The 14,845-nt window shown below is 35.2% G+C and overlaps 1 protein-coding gene across 3 annotated transcripts in view; it reads right to left on the bottom strand.

Annotated features, from left to right (window-relative positions):
* LOC133324993 (sodium/potassium-transporting ATPase subunit beta-1-interacting protein) overlaps positions 1-14,845 on the bottom strand; it is a 135,369-nt gene that overhangs the window by 50,938 nt on the left and 69,586 nt on the right. For all 3 annotated transcript variants that reach the window (XM_061533822.1, XM_061533821.1, XM_061533820.1), the window contains exons 2-5: positions 12,208-12,345; positions 6,058-6,138; positions 1,939-2,136; positions 1,809-1,869 (exon numbers count right to left, since the gene is read on the bottom strand). In XM_061533822.1, coding sequence (XP_061389806.1) covers positions 1,809-1,869; positions 1,939-2,136; positions 6,058-6,138; positions 12,208-12,345 — 478 coding nt within the window. The remainder of the gene's footprint in view (positions 1-1,808; positions 1,870-1,938; positions 2,137-6,057; positions 6,139-12,207; positions 12,346-14,845) is intronic.

Below are 14,845 nucleotides of genomic sequence, written 5' to 3'. Positions count from 1 at the left end.
TAAAAATACTTCCTGGTCTTCTATAAGACTTCTTGCTCTTCTATAAGACCTCCTGGTCATCCAAAAAAGACCTCTTCATCTTCTATAAGAAGACCTCCTCATCTTCTATAAGAAGACCTCCTGATTTTCTATAAGGAGACCATGTGGTCTTCTTTAAGAATAGCCTATAGGAAAACCTCTTGGTCAGCTATAAGAATACATGTTGGTCTTCTATTAGAAAAGTTGAAGAGATATAGGGTGTCATGCACATGACGGGCAGATTTCGTTCACCGTGCGATCAATTGCATTGATCTCAGTTGTGGCAATACCACTCTGGTTTGTCGTGGTAGCTGCTGTTCTTCTGCTGCTATCGTATGCGGGTGAACTCCGATGATTCACTCTATATTCTCGAATTGGATTGAATACAATTCAATCGTACATGATAGGCCTGTTGATTTAGAGGCTCCGTTTTGTACCTTCGGACCTCTCTCTCTTTTCAGATCATAAAGATTCTTCCTGACATGCCTGGGTGGTAGATGCCTATCCATAAGGTGATGATTTGAATAGCTACTTGTAGCCGATATTGCATATTACATATTGTTGTGTTGAAGCACAGGAATCCTAGTTCATACTAGAGCCAGGCATGTAGTCTTTTGAATCACATTGGAATTTTTGGATTTGGATGTTCCAGTGGTCCGAAATCAAATATAGAATGAAGGGCAACTTATACAATACTTTGAAATCATGTCGCTACTGTGTCACAATACCCAATCCCACAAACTATTGTACCTAAACTCAAACATATACTTCATATAAAAAATATTTCACCATCACCTAAAAGTATGCATCACACACAAAAACTAAATAACCACAACAATTAATCCACAAGTTCGGATACAACAATAGCAAGTCCTTATAATATCTAAACCTACACACCAGTGCACCTAAAACCAAACCTACTCCCTCTCAATTATCTAATAGTGACAATTGAAATCATTTTTTATGTCAACGCCTAAAAGTATGCATCACACACACACACTCACTATATGACCACTGTATTTTAATAATAATAGTTTGTTGCCCCCCCTCTAACGCCAATGTCAATATTTAGTCAAATGCTATATAAAATCCACACAAATGAAGAAGAGGAAGAATCTAAAAGCAGAACAGCTGAATGGCATATGGTCGGTTAAGGCTCAAACTGTGATATTACAAACATGCATAACATATGTAGGAACTTATGTACGGACAGACGGACGGTTGAAAGTTTTTTTTATACATATTATTTTGCAACTAAAACAAACAACAAAAAACGCAAACTATGAACAAGTAAACTTTTTTTAAAGAGTACAATGAGCAGAACAAAACGAAAAGGCACGTTAGCCAGTCATTCGACGACAGCCACACAATAAGTCCTTGACTTTTCTATGGTTTGCACTGGCTGGGTGTCATGCACACCAGATGAACTTTTACGGGGAAATCAAGGCGCGAAAGGGCAATCAAGGGACGGACGGCAGGGTAAAACAAAATAACTCAAGGGTTGACAACAACACACACATTTCATCAAACCGAACCGAAGAGAAAAAACTACAAAAAACATGAATGTCACATTTGAATGGCTTACATCATTATCAAAACTTGACATTTGCCATAATAATGACACGAGGAATTTTTAAAAATAAACGAACAAAAAAAATGAGCTATGATGGCGGAATGAGGAAGTGTAGAAAGAAAAGAAAAAATGTCTCTCTACAATTAAACTTTACTTGTTTCTTATAAAAAATATTTAAATTTTTATGAAATAGAAAAAAAAATTGCCAAACACTTACATCTGTCATCTTCATCTAGGAATATGTAACTGATTAAAATCGCTCCCAAAATACCAAAGAACTGTAAGAAAAATAGAGGATAATTAATTAACTTGGGGTACCATTTTTTTTAATTTCATTAGAATATTACCGCTAATATACACTGCACTCCCGATTGGACAACCTCAACAATGTCATAGGTCAGCAGACAATCGTCCACTCGTTCCGGTCGTATTGGACGAAATGGATCCTCTGAGGTAATATTGGTATTGTACGTTGGTTTACAGCCATAGCCATTCACCTCAAACCAGGATACGCTACCGGTACCCAAATTTAGTAAATCGCTATCCTGAAAAAGGGAGAGAAAGAAAGAAGAAACAAATTTTGAAAATTAATAAAAATGCTACCTCAACAAATACAAGTTATTTTTGTCAGTGGGCGGCATTATTTTCCGGGATGTAAACACTTTTGGCATTTGCCGGGATATAAAGAAACTTCGGATATTGGGTTTTTAATGTTTGTCAGAACCGCATCAACTACACACCTATCTCGGTGGAGTGCACTGGATGTGGGAAATATAGAATTGGTTTGTTCCGAAGTTCAAAGGAACTCTTTTTCAAAAAGAACGATCGGAACTATTTTTGTCATGGGAATGCTGATCGAAACCCTTTTGGTAATCGTCGGGACATTCGTGCGGATATTTGTTCTCCATTGGATGTGGGAAATGTAGAGTTGGATCGTTCGGGAACAAACTAGTTCAAAGGAATTATTATGCAAAAGGAACGTTTGGAACAAATGTGGTTCTTTCGTTCGTTTAGTTCCTTTTTAACCAGTCGTTTCTTTTTCGAAACCCTTTTGGTACTCGTCGTGATATTCGTGTGGATATTTGTTCTCCATTGGTTGTGGGAAATGTAGAGTTGGATCGTTCGGGAACAAACTAGTTCAAAGGAATTATTATGTAAAAGGAACGTTCGGAACAAATTTGGTTCTTTCGTTCGTTTAGTTCCTTTATAACCAGTCGTTTCTTTTTGCTCCCGTTCAACTGGTTCAATTTCATACAATCGTTCATCTTATCTTTTGGTACTCGTCGGAAGAGAAAGAAACCCCGGATATTTGATTTTCATTGGATGTGGGGAATATAGAGTTAAATCGTTCGGAAAGGAACTAGTTCAAATGAACGTTATTTCCAAAAGAACGATCGGAACTATTTTTGTCATGGGGATGCTGGTCGGAACCCTTTTGGTACTCGTCGTGATATTCGTCCGGATATTTGTTCTCCATTGGTTGTGGGAAATATAGAGTTGGATTGTTCGGGAACGAACTAGTTCAAAGGAATTATTATGCAAAAGGAACGATCGGAACAAGTTTGGTTCTTTCGTACGTTTAGTTTCTTTATAACCAGTCGTTTTTTTTGCTCCGTTTCAACTGGTTCAATTTCATACAATCGTTCATCTTATTATTTGGTACTCGCCGGGAGAGAAAGAAACCCCGGATATTTGCTTTTCATTGAATGTGGGGAATATAGAGTTAAATCGTTCGGAAAGGAACTAGTTCAAAGGAACTATTCTTTACAAGGAACGATCGGAACTAGGTAATCTCATTCGTTCATCTAGATCCTTTCGCATCAGTCGTTTCTTTTTACTCCCGTTCAACTACTTCCATTTGATCCAATCATTCATCTAAATCTTGACCGAATTAACTGACGTGTACTCGTCGGTAGAGAATGAAACACCGGATATTTGCTTTTCATTGAATGTGGGGAATATAGAGTTAAATCGTTCGGAAAGGAACTAGTTCAAAGGAACTATTCTTTACAAGGAACGATCGGAACTAGGTAATCTCTTTCGTTCATCTAGATCCTTTCGTATCAGTCGTTTCTTTTTACTCCCGTTCAACTACTTCCATTTGATCCAATCATTCATCTAAATCTTGACTGAATTAACTGACGTGTACCGATGAACGATAGAACTAAACGGAACTATGGAACTAAATGAATGACCTAGTTTCCAGTAATGACCTATCCCGCTAGACAGCTTTCATGTGTAGAACTGCCGAGATAGATAAAACTAATGCATCTTACAGCAGACAAATAGTTGTGCACTGTCAATTCCACCTTAAGTTATAAACAGAGGTGTATAGTTATGCATGAGAAAATTAGGGTGAATGAGATTGTCACATCGTCATAGATTATATAATCGCCTGCGTAAGAACATCACTCGATTTTAAAACATCTGAACGCCATACTTTAAGATATCATGGGAAAGCAGATTGGCTGATTCAAGAGAGTTTTTCAATTAACGCTTTAGAGGAATTTCCGTAAAATTGTCACTATTACGAAACGAATATCCTAAGTTTAGACTGCAGAAGTGGCTAGACCCTCAGAAGCAATGTAACATTGTGATCAGAACAAGAAAACTTATGGCCAATGGTTAGGTCGCTCACGAACCCTGAAAGGAATGATGTCAGAACGACCACATTTATCGATAAAACAGTAAGAGACCTGAAAAGGTGTGCGTTTTATTTCAACAGAGAGATTGAAAACGCTTCGTCAAAGTGGTACCGTCGAAGAGACACCACAACAATTTACGAAGAAGTTTGTTCCAGACGTCATTAAGAACGTTAAGTCTTTCAACGCATTGGGCACGGATGGAATATCGATGGTAATACTTAAGCAACTGGATAGAACTGGAGCCAAGTATTTGACATCAACTCGCAATATGAATTCCTGAAGCCTAGGAAAGTTGGTACCACTACTGAATTCGATTAACTCTGTAAACCTATAATGAACCCCTATCACATTTAACGACATAACTGTGACAGACCAAAGAGGTGTACGTGTTACTTTAACCAGTAGTTTATAGAGCACCTCGACGGTGACAGGCCTATGAATAATTTGTTACGTCTTATAGGAGACCCCAGCCAAAAAGGTACCACCACAATTTACGAAGGAAATTTTTGCAGATATTATGACGAACGCTATGTTATGCAAAAAGTTGAGCTCCAACCAAAAAATCTCTGGTAATGCTTAAGCAACTGGATGAACCAGGAACCGAATACTTAACACCAGCTTTAGTTTTGTTAAATAGATCCTAAAGCTCTAAAAGACCTGTAGACTCCATACAGGCCAACCGGTATCTGTAAAGACATGTGGTCTCTATACAGACCAACAAATCTCTAAAAATAACTGTGGCCACTATATAGACCAACTGGTCTCTAAAAGACCTTTTGTCTCTATACACACCAACTGGTCTCTATAAAGACCGATAAATTGCTCTAAATAAAGAACAATTGGTAGTATTTAAAACGAGCTGTCTTCAGTAGACATAGATATTCTATAGGAAGACCTATCATCTGGTCTTTAATAAGAAAATCTTCTGACTTTATGGTCTCAAAATACATTGTTCGGTCTTCGATAAGAAACCCTTCTGGTATTCAGTAAGAAAACTTTCTGGTCTTCTATAAGAAGACCTTCTGGTCGTCATAAGTAGACCTTCTGGTCTTCTAAAAGAAGACATTCTGGTCTTCATAAGTAGACCTTCTTGTCTTCTAAAAGAAGACCTTCTGGTCTTCATAAATGGACCTTCTGGTCTTCATAAATGGACCTTCTGGTCTACCAAAAGAAGACCTTCTGGTCTCCTATAAGAAACCTTTCTGGTCTCCTGTAAGAAGACTTTTGGCCTCCTATAAAAAAGACCTTTTGGTCTTCTATATGAAGACTTCTGGTCTTGATAGGAATACTTTCTGGCATTCTGGTCTCAAAAAAGGTCGTTCGGTATTCTAAACGAAGACCTTCTGTTCTCCTAAAAGAAGACATTCTGCTCTCGTATAGGAATACAATTTTGTATTCTATTAAAAGCCCTTCAGGTCTCCTATAGGAATACCTTCTGGTCTTCTATAGGAATACCTTCTGGTCTCCTATAGGTATACCTTCTGGTCTCCTATAGGAATACCTTCTGGTCTCCTATAGGAATACCTTCTGGTCTCCTATAGGAATACCTTCTAGTTTTTCATAAGGCGAACTCCTGGTCAATAGTTTTTGGTGTGGTCAGAGGTCGCAAAAGACTTTCTAGTACTCTGTAGAAGGATATTCAGGTCTTCTATAAGAAAGACTCGGGGCTATCATAAGAAGGTCTTTTGGTCTTCCATAGGAATATATTTTAGGTCTTTTATAAGAAGGTCTAGGAACATATTTTAAGGTCTAAGGTGCTTGTATGGTTCTAGTAAATATTTAATATAGCTCATAATTACTTGATTATTGAGAAATACTTACCCTATCCAATGTCCCCACATTTAAATAGAAACAGATTAAAAATGCATTCCAGCCAATCCACAGAAAATTCCATAATAAATACTGCAAAAAAAGAATCGTATAAAAATAGACAGAAATTGTATAAGTACATGGAAATTACAATAATAAAAATAACAAGAAAATAATTTAAGTAAATCAATGAATCATTTACACAGAAGACAGAAAGAATTCTGTGACAACAGACCAGACCACAATTAAAATTTATTAATATTCATATAATTTATTAAACATACATCGGAGGGTAAGGGTGTTGGGAGGTTTATGTCAGATAAGTCATTTATTTGTAGGCTATCATCTCGTTCGTTGTGTTCTAGCCACAGCTATTTCAATGAACGATAACAATTTATTTTCCTCATTGTTTTTTTTTCAGAATATTTATGGTTCTGGCTGTCGATCGATTAGACATTTCGTCTAGATAAGATATCGGCAGGGAGAAAAAATTGGTAGTTGAGAGACCCCAATTGTTTTGTGCGTGTTTCTAATTGATTTTTTGTTTTTGTCGTTGTCATATTTTTATTTTATTAGAGAAAGCGGCGTTGCAATTTGGTTTACATAGCAATTGGGTCATAAAAATTACAAACCCACCCACAAACAAGAAATCCTCTATTTTTTCAGCTTTGCTTGGTTATGGTTTTGAAAAATAATCTAAATATAAATATAGATAGGGAGATTGGGAGTTATGTGTGTGTATGCAACAATATAGTTTAGTTCTATTGTGGTAATCTGCCTGTGGTCAACCCTTTCACCCCAAAACGTGATTGGCGTCACTTTGATTCGCTTCGAACCCACAGCTGCAATGAAGTGAGTGACGAGCGAGTGTGTGATATCATAATGTAAATATTTATATTGTGATAAATCATAACGTTAACGTTTTCTGATTGTGAGTAGGAAGAAAACTTTTGTCCAGACATGTGAGAAAATTCTCAGCTCCCAATCATCATAGTTTGTTAATATTTGAAAAAAAATTAAAAATATTTTTCCGTTATTAGAGAAAATTGTTTTTAGTTGAGAAATTAAACATCAGCTGCAAGTTGAAATAACATTTAATTTATTGTTCTAAAATTAAACTTTGCAATGTCTGAAAATCTCCTGCTGCGAGATGGGGTTTCCCGCAATATAAAGTGTTCAGAATTTGTAATTAAAACCTTAGATCATATATTTCGTCCTGATACCTTCTTGTGTGGACTTTTTTAAACATTTTGAGTACTTTAGCCATATACGTCCACCTACTTAAAAAATGGATATCAGATTAAATGTTTGAACATTCCCCTTCATACGCATGAAGTTCCCTGAGGGTACCCCAAACTAAGCTATATAGCTCTATCAGTGTTGTATCTCTAATAACAAGTCTACTAGTAGCCCTAAGTACTTCTCGTACGCCTTAGGAAGGAGTTTCGGAAATTTTAACCTGCGCTATAACACCCCTATGAAATTCGAATACATAGATATCGGATATTAGAAACTCAAAAAGCCGGAGATTTTTTTCTTTTATTCGTTTTTTTTTCTTTTATGGAATTATCGGATATATGAAAGTTATTTCTTATAAGCGTACATACGCTTATCTTAAATCTTTCTCATAAGAATAAATTCTCTTAACATAAATTTTTTAAATGAAAAACGTGTTTTAAAGAAAAACAGTTTTATTAAACAGTTTGACTAAAATAGGTGCATATGTTCCCATACATATAAATAATATTATTTCAAATAGAATTTAAAAATATTTCTATGGAGTTATCACGCGGATGAAATAAAACATTTTCAATGTTAATAAATTGGCCAATAATCTTACATATTGACATACATTTCTTATATCAGTGTTTTTCTTATTCGCGTATTTCTTATATGAATCAATTTTTACACTGAGGAGATGTAAAAAGGCTCGTTGTTTTTGATAATCTTTCTTATATGCGATTTTTTCTTATATGAGATGTGTTTATATCCGATATCTACTATATAACGATTATCGACCCACACTTTAGGTATCTATAGCCCAAAGCTGCTGGTTATCTTCCTCTCCTTTAGGTACCTTCCCCATAAGATTGCATAAAAAGTAGAATACATCGGTTCTGGGTTTAGCATAGTTCCGCCTTATTTTTCAAAGGGTTTTCCATGTTTTAACAATAAAGGCCCACCCCATTTTCAGCATTTTAATGTTCCTAGGGTGGTAAACAACTTCACTTTCGGGTAACCCCAATTTTGGTATGTTAAAGATCCTACTCAATTTTCCCAATGTGATCAAAAATCTGTGGCAGCATTTTAGCATTCCTGGTAGATTTTAGGTATTCGCCACATTATAATAAATCGTATAAAATGTTCCCCTTCAAAATTAATTAATTCGGTTTAATTCCTGTATATTTTGCCACAATGTTTTCGCTGCCAAGGGACACCGTAAATTGTCTTAGTGAAGCAGCATTTTCTTTTCCATCAAAGGCAGGGTTCCTTTCACTTTCAGTGTAGTGAAAAACCCGCCGTTATCGTGCACAGTCTATTCATATGGCTGTCGATTAAAATTCAGTTTTTGTGATTTTTTTTTTATTTTTCAGCGTCAACATGGCACTTCACCACATCTAAGGAATGTTACCACGGCGAAATTAGTAGACTTGAATAAAAGTTGACTGTACTTGTTATTGAAACAGTATTGCTTCTCATATATCCCCAAGAGTTCTCGAAGTAATTCAGTTCATGTATGGAAAATATAGTTAAAATATTACGTGAGTATCTGGTTATTATATAGGCCAGACCAGGCCAGGCTCAGAGTGTTTCTCTCAACAGAATGGGCTTGAGACCCTAAGAGGTCGGATGATGTTGGCTACATTGACGACCTGATTAATCAGCTCCATATAATGTTGGTTGTTGCACAATCCACGTAAAACAACGTATCTGAATATTGTAAGCCTTACCCTGAAACACTCTAAGACGACTACAGATGTTCTAGTCGAAAAGGATTAGGACATGGACATTGGATACTTAATTACGCTCTTTGGGTAGTGTAGCAAAATCGAATGTCACAGTGGCCAAGCAGTGTAATCGAAAAGGGTTGTAATGAATGTGTTTAGAGTCATCTACAAATCCTCATTCTCATTCCTGACCGTAGGCAGTACAATACAATTCTTTCTACACCATTCCTTAGGGTTCACTTTCAGCCAGTTCGGATGGAAGTTAACTTCTTCAGAATTAACTTTCCTACGAAGATAAACAATTTTCCTTCTTAATTTCTCTTTTGAGATGAGCTACATGATCGAAATTTAAAGTTACGCGTTGAAAGTCATCAGGCATATTGGGCAATGTGGCTTACAAAGGTGGTTACTTGATATGTTTTATTTATATCGAATTTGCAAAAATTGCATATACGAATTAAATTCAATTGTGTCAAGGTCCGGACATTTGTCATTACACCAGAACAACCCTTTTCAGAGGTGATTTTACTTGTAGTGATGGATGATTTTTTTAACCTACAATATTTTCTTCCATGGTATACAACTGCATATTGTACAACCCAGGAAGTTATGGAGGTGGCTTTGAACCCTAAGGCGCCCGACAACATTTGAGAGATGCCATAGGAACCAGAGTTCAAATCCCAGCCGGGCTCAAGCTGAATTTTTGAGTTTCATGCCTTTTAGAACGAAACAATATTTATATTTTTTTATCTCTTTTTCGAGTTAGTTATTAGAGATAGAGTTCTTAGACGTAATTTTAGGAACCATTTATTTAATGGCGCCATTTAGAAGACCCATAGAAAGCCAGAGTCAATAAAACTTTTATAATAATAGGCCTCCTGAATCTTCATTCCAAAATAATACACCTTAATAATTACACTTTATGAATTTTCTGTGGCTAAGAGCATTCGATTGATTTATGGCGTTATGTATTCTACTTACATAACGTCACAATTCCTTCCGATTTCTAAGCTTCCCGCTGGTCATACATTGTCACACAAATTTATTTCAGCGAGGTAAACAATTTGATGTTTAAACAAACAGGCGAGATCTGGAACGGTTGCCGTGAGGATAGCTGCGGATTTTGAAGTGTGACATTGGGGTAGTGTGAATTTCCGGTATCTATATGTGGGAAATTCTTGAAAGTAGTTACTTGGGAAATTTTTCGAAGTTGACTTTGAGTGGCAACTCAAAGTCGTTATATGTCTAACTAAGTTGTTGTTGAATGTCTGCCGAAAATTGATCCCTTAACTATCTCCCAACGCATACAATATATCAAAATCTACAAGAATTGTGATTCTGCCACAGCCACATAACGCGCTTTTAGATGAGATTATGGTTTACATAATCGTCGAAGTACGGAAATGTTAAAAAAATGGTCGTATTTAGGATCTCAGAATCCTCAAGTATATGAAGAGAGACTATTACATCCCAAAAAAGTTACTGTTTGTTGCGCTCTTTGGTCCGAAGGTGTAATTGGACCTTATTTCTTCGAAATGGCTATGGAACGAAAATCATCGTCAATTTGGACCGTTATGGTCATATGATAACCGACTTTTTCAGTCTGATACTGAGGAATACAACTTTGAGAATATGTGGTGTCAACAAAACGATACCTCATGACATACATCGCAAGCGAATATGGATTTATTTCAAGAGACATTTCCTGGCGGCGTAAATTCTCGTCCTGGCGATATCAACAGTCCTCCAAGATCATGCGATTTGACACCCAGGAACTAAAAATCAACCATAAAACTGTTTTAAACCATTTACAATTGACTAGAAACGGCCAGAATTGGACAACACTAGGCCACACACATCTACAATGTCTCTTGCATTGCAAAACTTCTTTAATGATAAAAAAATTTTAATCTAGGAGGATTGTGAAATCGACTACTAGAATTTCTTGCAAATAGAGAGCAGGACTTCTATGAGAGAGGCATTATGAAGTTATCTTTAAAATAGCAACAAATCATACAACAAAATCTGTATATTTGGTTCGTATAAAAATAATGGATTTCTTTTTCCCCAACCTAACATTTCGTGCTTACGTCCTGCAGTTGAATTCTGTAGCTTGTGAATATTCTACTAAAAATAAATTTGTTAAAATATATTTTTCATTTTTGTACAATTTATAGACTTTTTCATCCATCAAGGAATCAACACGGAACTATGTGAGCGAAAAAAAAAACAAAAAAGAACGATGAAAGAGAGGGAGAAATTCAAAGGAACTATCTAGGAGTCGGAACTATATGGAGTAAAAGAACTATGTGGAGGAAAGGAACTATATTAAGAAACTAGTTCCTTTTATAAAAAAGAAACGGTAAATATCGCTCCACTACGTGAACTAGATAGTCTAATGACTTTCGAATATCCATTTGCTTGATTTTAAGGAACAACTCAATTTTCGAACTCACCAGGGATTCCGAGAGGGAGCCGATTTTTTCAGTGACTTCTGCAAATTCAATGTGAAATTCCGTGGCCCTTTACGTGAACTCAGACTTCGATTAAAATGTGCAGTATTCTTCACTAGCCGTAAACATTGTCAATAACGTGTGCAACGCAGTCCAATCCCTTGGTCGTATTGGTGGGAAGACAACTCGAACACCTTAAATTACGTCACATCACTGTACCTTCATTTAGGGATTCGTAGTCGAGGGCAAAAGTCGACTATTTGCCTCTGATCAAAAAGACGGTTTTTAGAATTTTCTATTTTTGACTTTGGCTAAAAACAGTCTTTCCGATCTTTCGATTTATCAAACCAGTTCAAACCTGGAATGTGTAATTTTTGAACAATTTGGACTTTGTGATAATCAAAGAAGTTTTGTTGAAGAAAATTGTAGGTTATCTTGAAAATTTGACTTTTCGATTTACAAAAAGTCGATTAGTAAATCGAATAATCAAAAGTCGATTTACTTATCCCTACTCTCATCCCTTACCTCGTCTTTCTCGCAGAACTGGCAATTGGAAAAACGTTCCTCTATCATTAGGGAATCTTAAAACGTGTACAAGTTTTAGAGCCGGCAGAACTTAACTTGCAAATCGTATTATGTTACAACGTCTTATATAATTAATATTGAAATCGTCAATGTGGGGATCTCTAACTAAATATATGTATGTATGAGTTGCCAAACAATTAATTCAATCACAATATTCAACAAAACATAGCACTTACCGTAATTATATATTTTATTCTAAAATGATATGCTCCATAAAATCCGAAGATGATAAATAGAATATGAAAGAAATTAACAAATATTGGCGCCCACATGTATCCGAGAAAATCGAATACTTGGCGTTCGATTATGGTTATCTGGAAATGAGAAGAAAAGAAAAACTCATTAATAACTGTGTGGAAAAACTTTCAACATTAAAAGAAAAGTTTTCATATGAAAACAAACAAATAATCAAATATTGAATGTTTATATTATTTCGTTATAGCAGAAACTTAATTAAACGCTGGGGGGGTCAACGTAAACCTAATTTTAAACAAATTAAATGGAAACGAAAAAAACTCAAATAATAAAAAATTGTCTAACAAGTTTCAAATGCCCGAAACATTTAATTCAAGTTAATTTCATAGAATCTTTCTTTTTAGTATACCGCACACACGCAGGCCACAGCTTTCCAAAAAAAATGGATGACCGTCCGCCGTCCGGCTAGTAATTGAGACTAATTGATATAAAGTGGGTGAAGTAATCATTTTGTTTTTAGTTTTTGTTGTTGTTATTCACCCTTACACTCGATGAGACAACTGTGTTATAAGACATACCCCCTTTAAGCAGATTTGGCCCCTTCTGTTCGAGGCAATTTGACAAATTAAGACCATATATTTACGAGTTTTGAAAGGAATGTAAAGAAATAAAAGGGGGAGAGTATTTTTCAGAGTACACATGCACTTTAATTTCCATCACATATCTCTAAAAAAGTAATTTTGTGACAAATGTTGGTCGTGGTATTTTTTTATAGCAATATCGGAAATAAAAACTTTCACCCCACTTTTAATCACATTAAAAATAGTGCACTATTAAAAAAGGTGTGTATATAGCTGACATATAAAAACTTCCGCATTTGAAAATAATTAGCCCCTAAGAGGATAGATTTTATTGTTCAGAAATTCGGTCTACTTAAAAGAAAATTAGTATACTCTGCCTTAAGTGTATGCTTTTTTCCTAAACGCATAAAAGTATAAATTTTGTTCATAAACGGAAAAAATATAATTTTTTCCTAAACAGAAAAAAACTATGCTCAACAACTTTGATTTTTTCCTAAACTTTACTCAGAAGCACAGTGTATGATTTTTTCTTAAAGGCAGTTGAATAAATGAACAGTTTTTCTAACCGAAGTATGAACTTTTTTCCTAAAAGGAAAACAACCTGTTCTCAGCAGTTGACAAAGAATATTTTTCCTAAATGGAACAGCATCAGTACTTAGCAGCTGAATATAAACGGAACATTATCATAAATAGAAAAAATGCATGCTCAACAGCTGAGTATGAACTTTTTTTCTAAACGAAAAAAAACATTATGTTCAGCAGCTGAGTATATGAACTTTTTTCCTAAACGGAAAAAAACATTATGCTCAGCAGCTGAGTATATGAAGAAAAAAATGTGTACTCAGCAGCTAAGTATGAACATTTTTCCTATACGGAAAAAAATTATACTCAGCAGCTGAGTATATACAGTTTTCCTAAACGGAAAAAATGAATGCTCAGCAGCTAAGTATGTACAGTTTTCCTAAACAGTATGAATGCAAACTCAGCACCAGAGTATGAAATTTTTTTCTAAAAGAAAAAACCCTATACTGCAGAGAATTTAAATGAATCTGCCAATTAATTGTTTTCCTTTATTTATTTTGGAATTGATTCCATTAGGGAAAAATTCATAAATTTATGTCATTCAGGAAAAAGTTCATTAATTTCTTATATTTAGAAAATAAATGGTGCTCCGCTGTGAATAGAAGACATTTCGGTGGTCTTGTAGATATCGAGAGTAGTAGATAGAAGATATTAAGGAGTTCTTCTAAGGATAGATGCCTTTATGGGAAAATTTGTTGAGGTAATTTATGGAAGGACAGATACAATGACTATTGGAAGTCATTTATAGATTGAAGATCTCCTAGATAAACGATCTCCAGAAGAAGAAAAAATTTTTTACAGACCATCAATTCATCAAACACCCAGCTGATAGATGATGATCTGTAAAAAATCTTCCTTCCATTGATGCGTCCTTAGATTTTAAAAAAAAACTTAATGAATATTTTTGAAAGATCTTCTGAAACTTCTTTGCCCATAGATATCGACCTTATATCAATAAGTGAACTTTTATATGCCTTCTATACTTCATTGCACAGGGGTCTTCTGCAGATCTTTATGCGATCATCTATGAATAGAAGTATTGAAGGAATTTAGAAGGACTTTTTCGGAGATCTTTCATGAAGTGAAGACTTTATTGATAGAAAAAAAACGTTAGAATGTCAAAAAAATCTTCTATTCATAGAAGACTGAATAAATAATTTGTATTCTCTATTTCCTTCCTTCTACCCATAAAAGATTGCATAGAGAGCCACAGACATCTGTTTGTCCTAAATAATTTTTATTCTTTATGTCCATAAAATACTTCTTATATTCATGGAGGCATTCTTACAGGACTTCTGCGAATCTTTATGCGGTCTTCCATGGAAAGAGTGACTTAAAGGCCTATTCTTTGGATAGAAGGCTTTTGGAAGTTATTCTATGGATAAAAAAGTACCTCCTTTGGATCAAAGGCTTTTAGAAGGCCTTCTGGGGAGGGACAAGATAAGGTTTAAGCTGT

This window comes from Musca vetustissima, unplaced genomic scaffold (assembly GCF_032173495.1).
Source record: "Musca vetustissima isolate MV318-11 ecotype Yass unplaced genomic scaffold, APGP_CSIRO_Mvet_v1 utg5400, whole genome shotgun sequence".
Classification (NCBI taxonomy): Eukaryota; Metazoa; Arthropoda; class Insecta; order Diptera; family Muscidae; genus Musca; species Musca vetustissima.
This window is presented reverse-complemented; position numbering and strand designations above follow the sequence as displayed.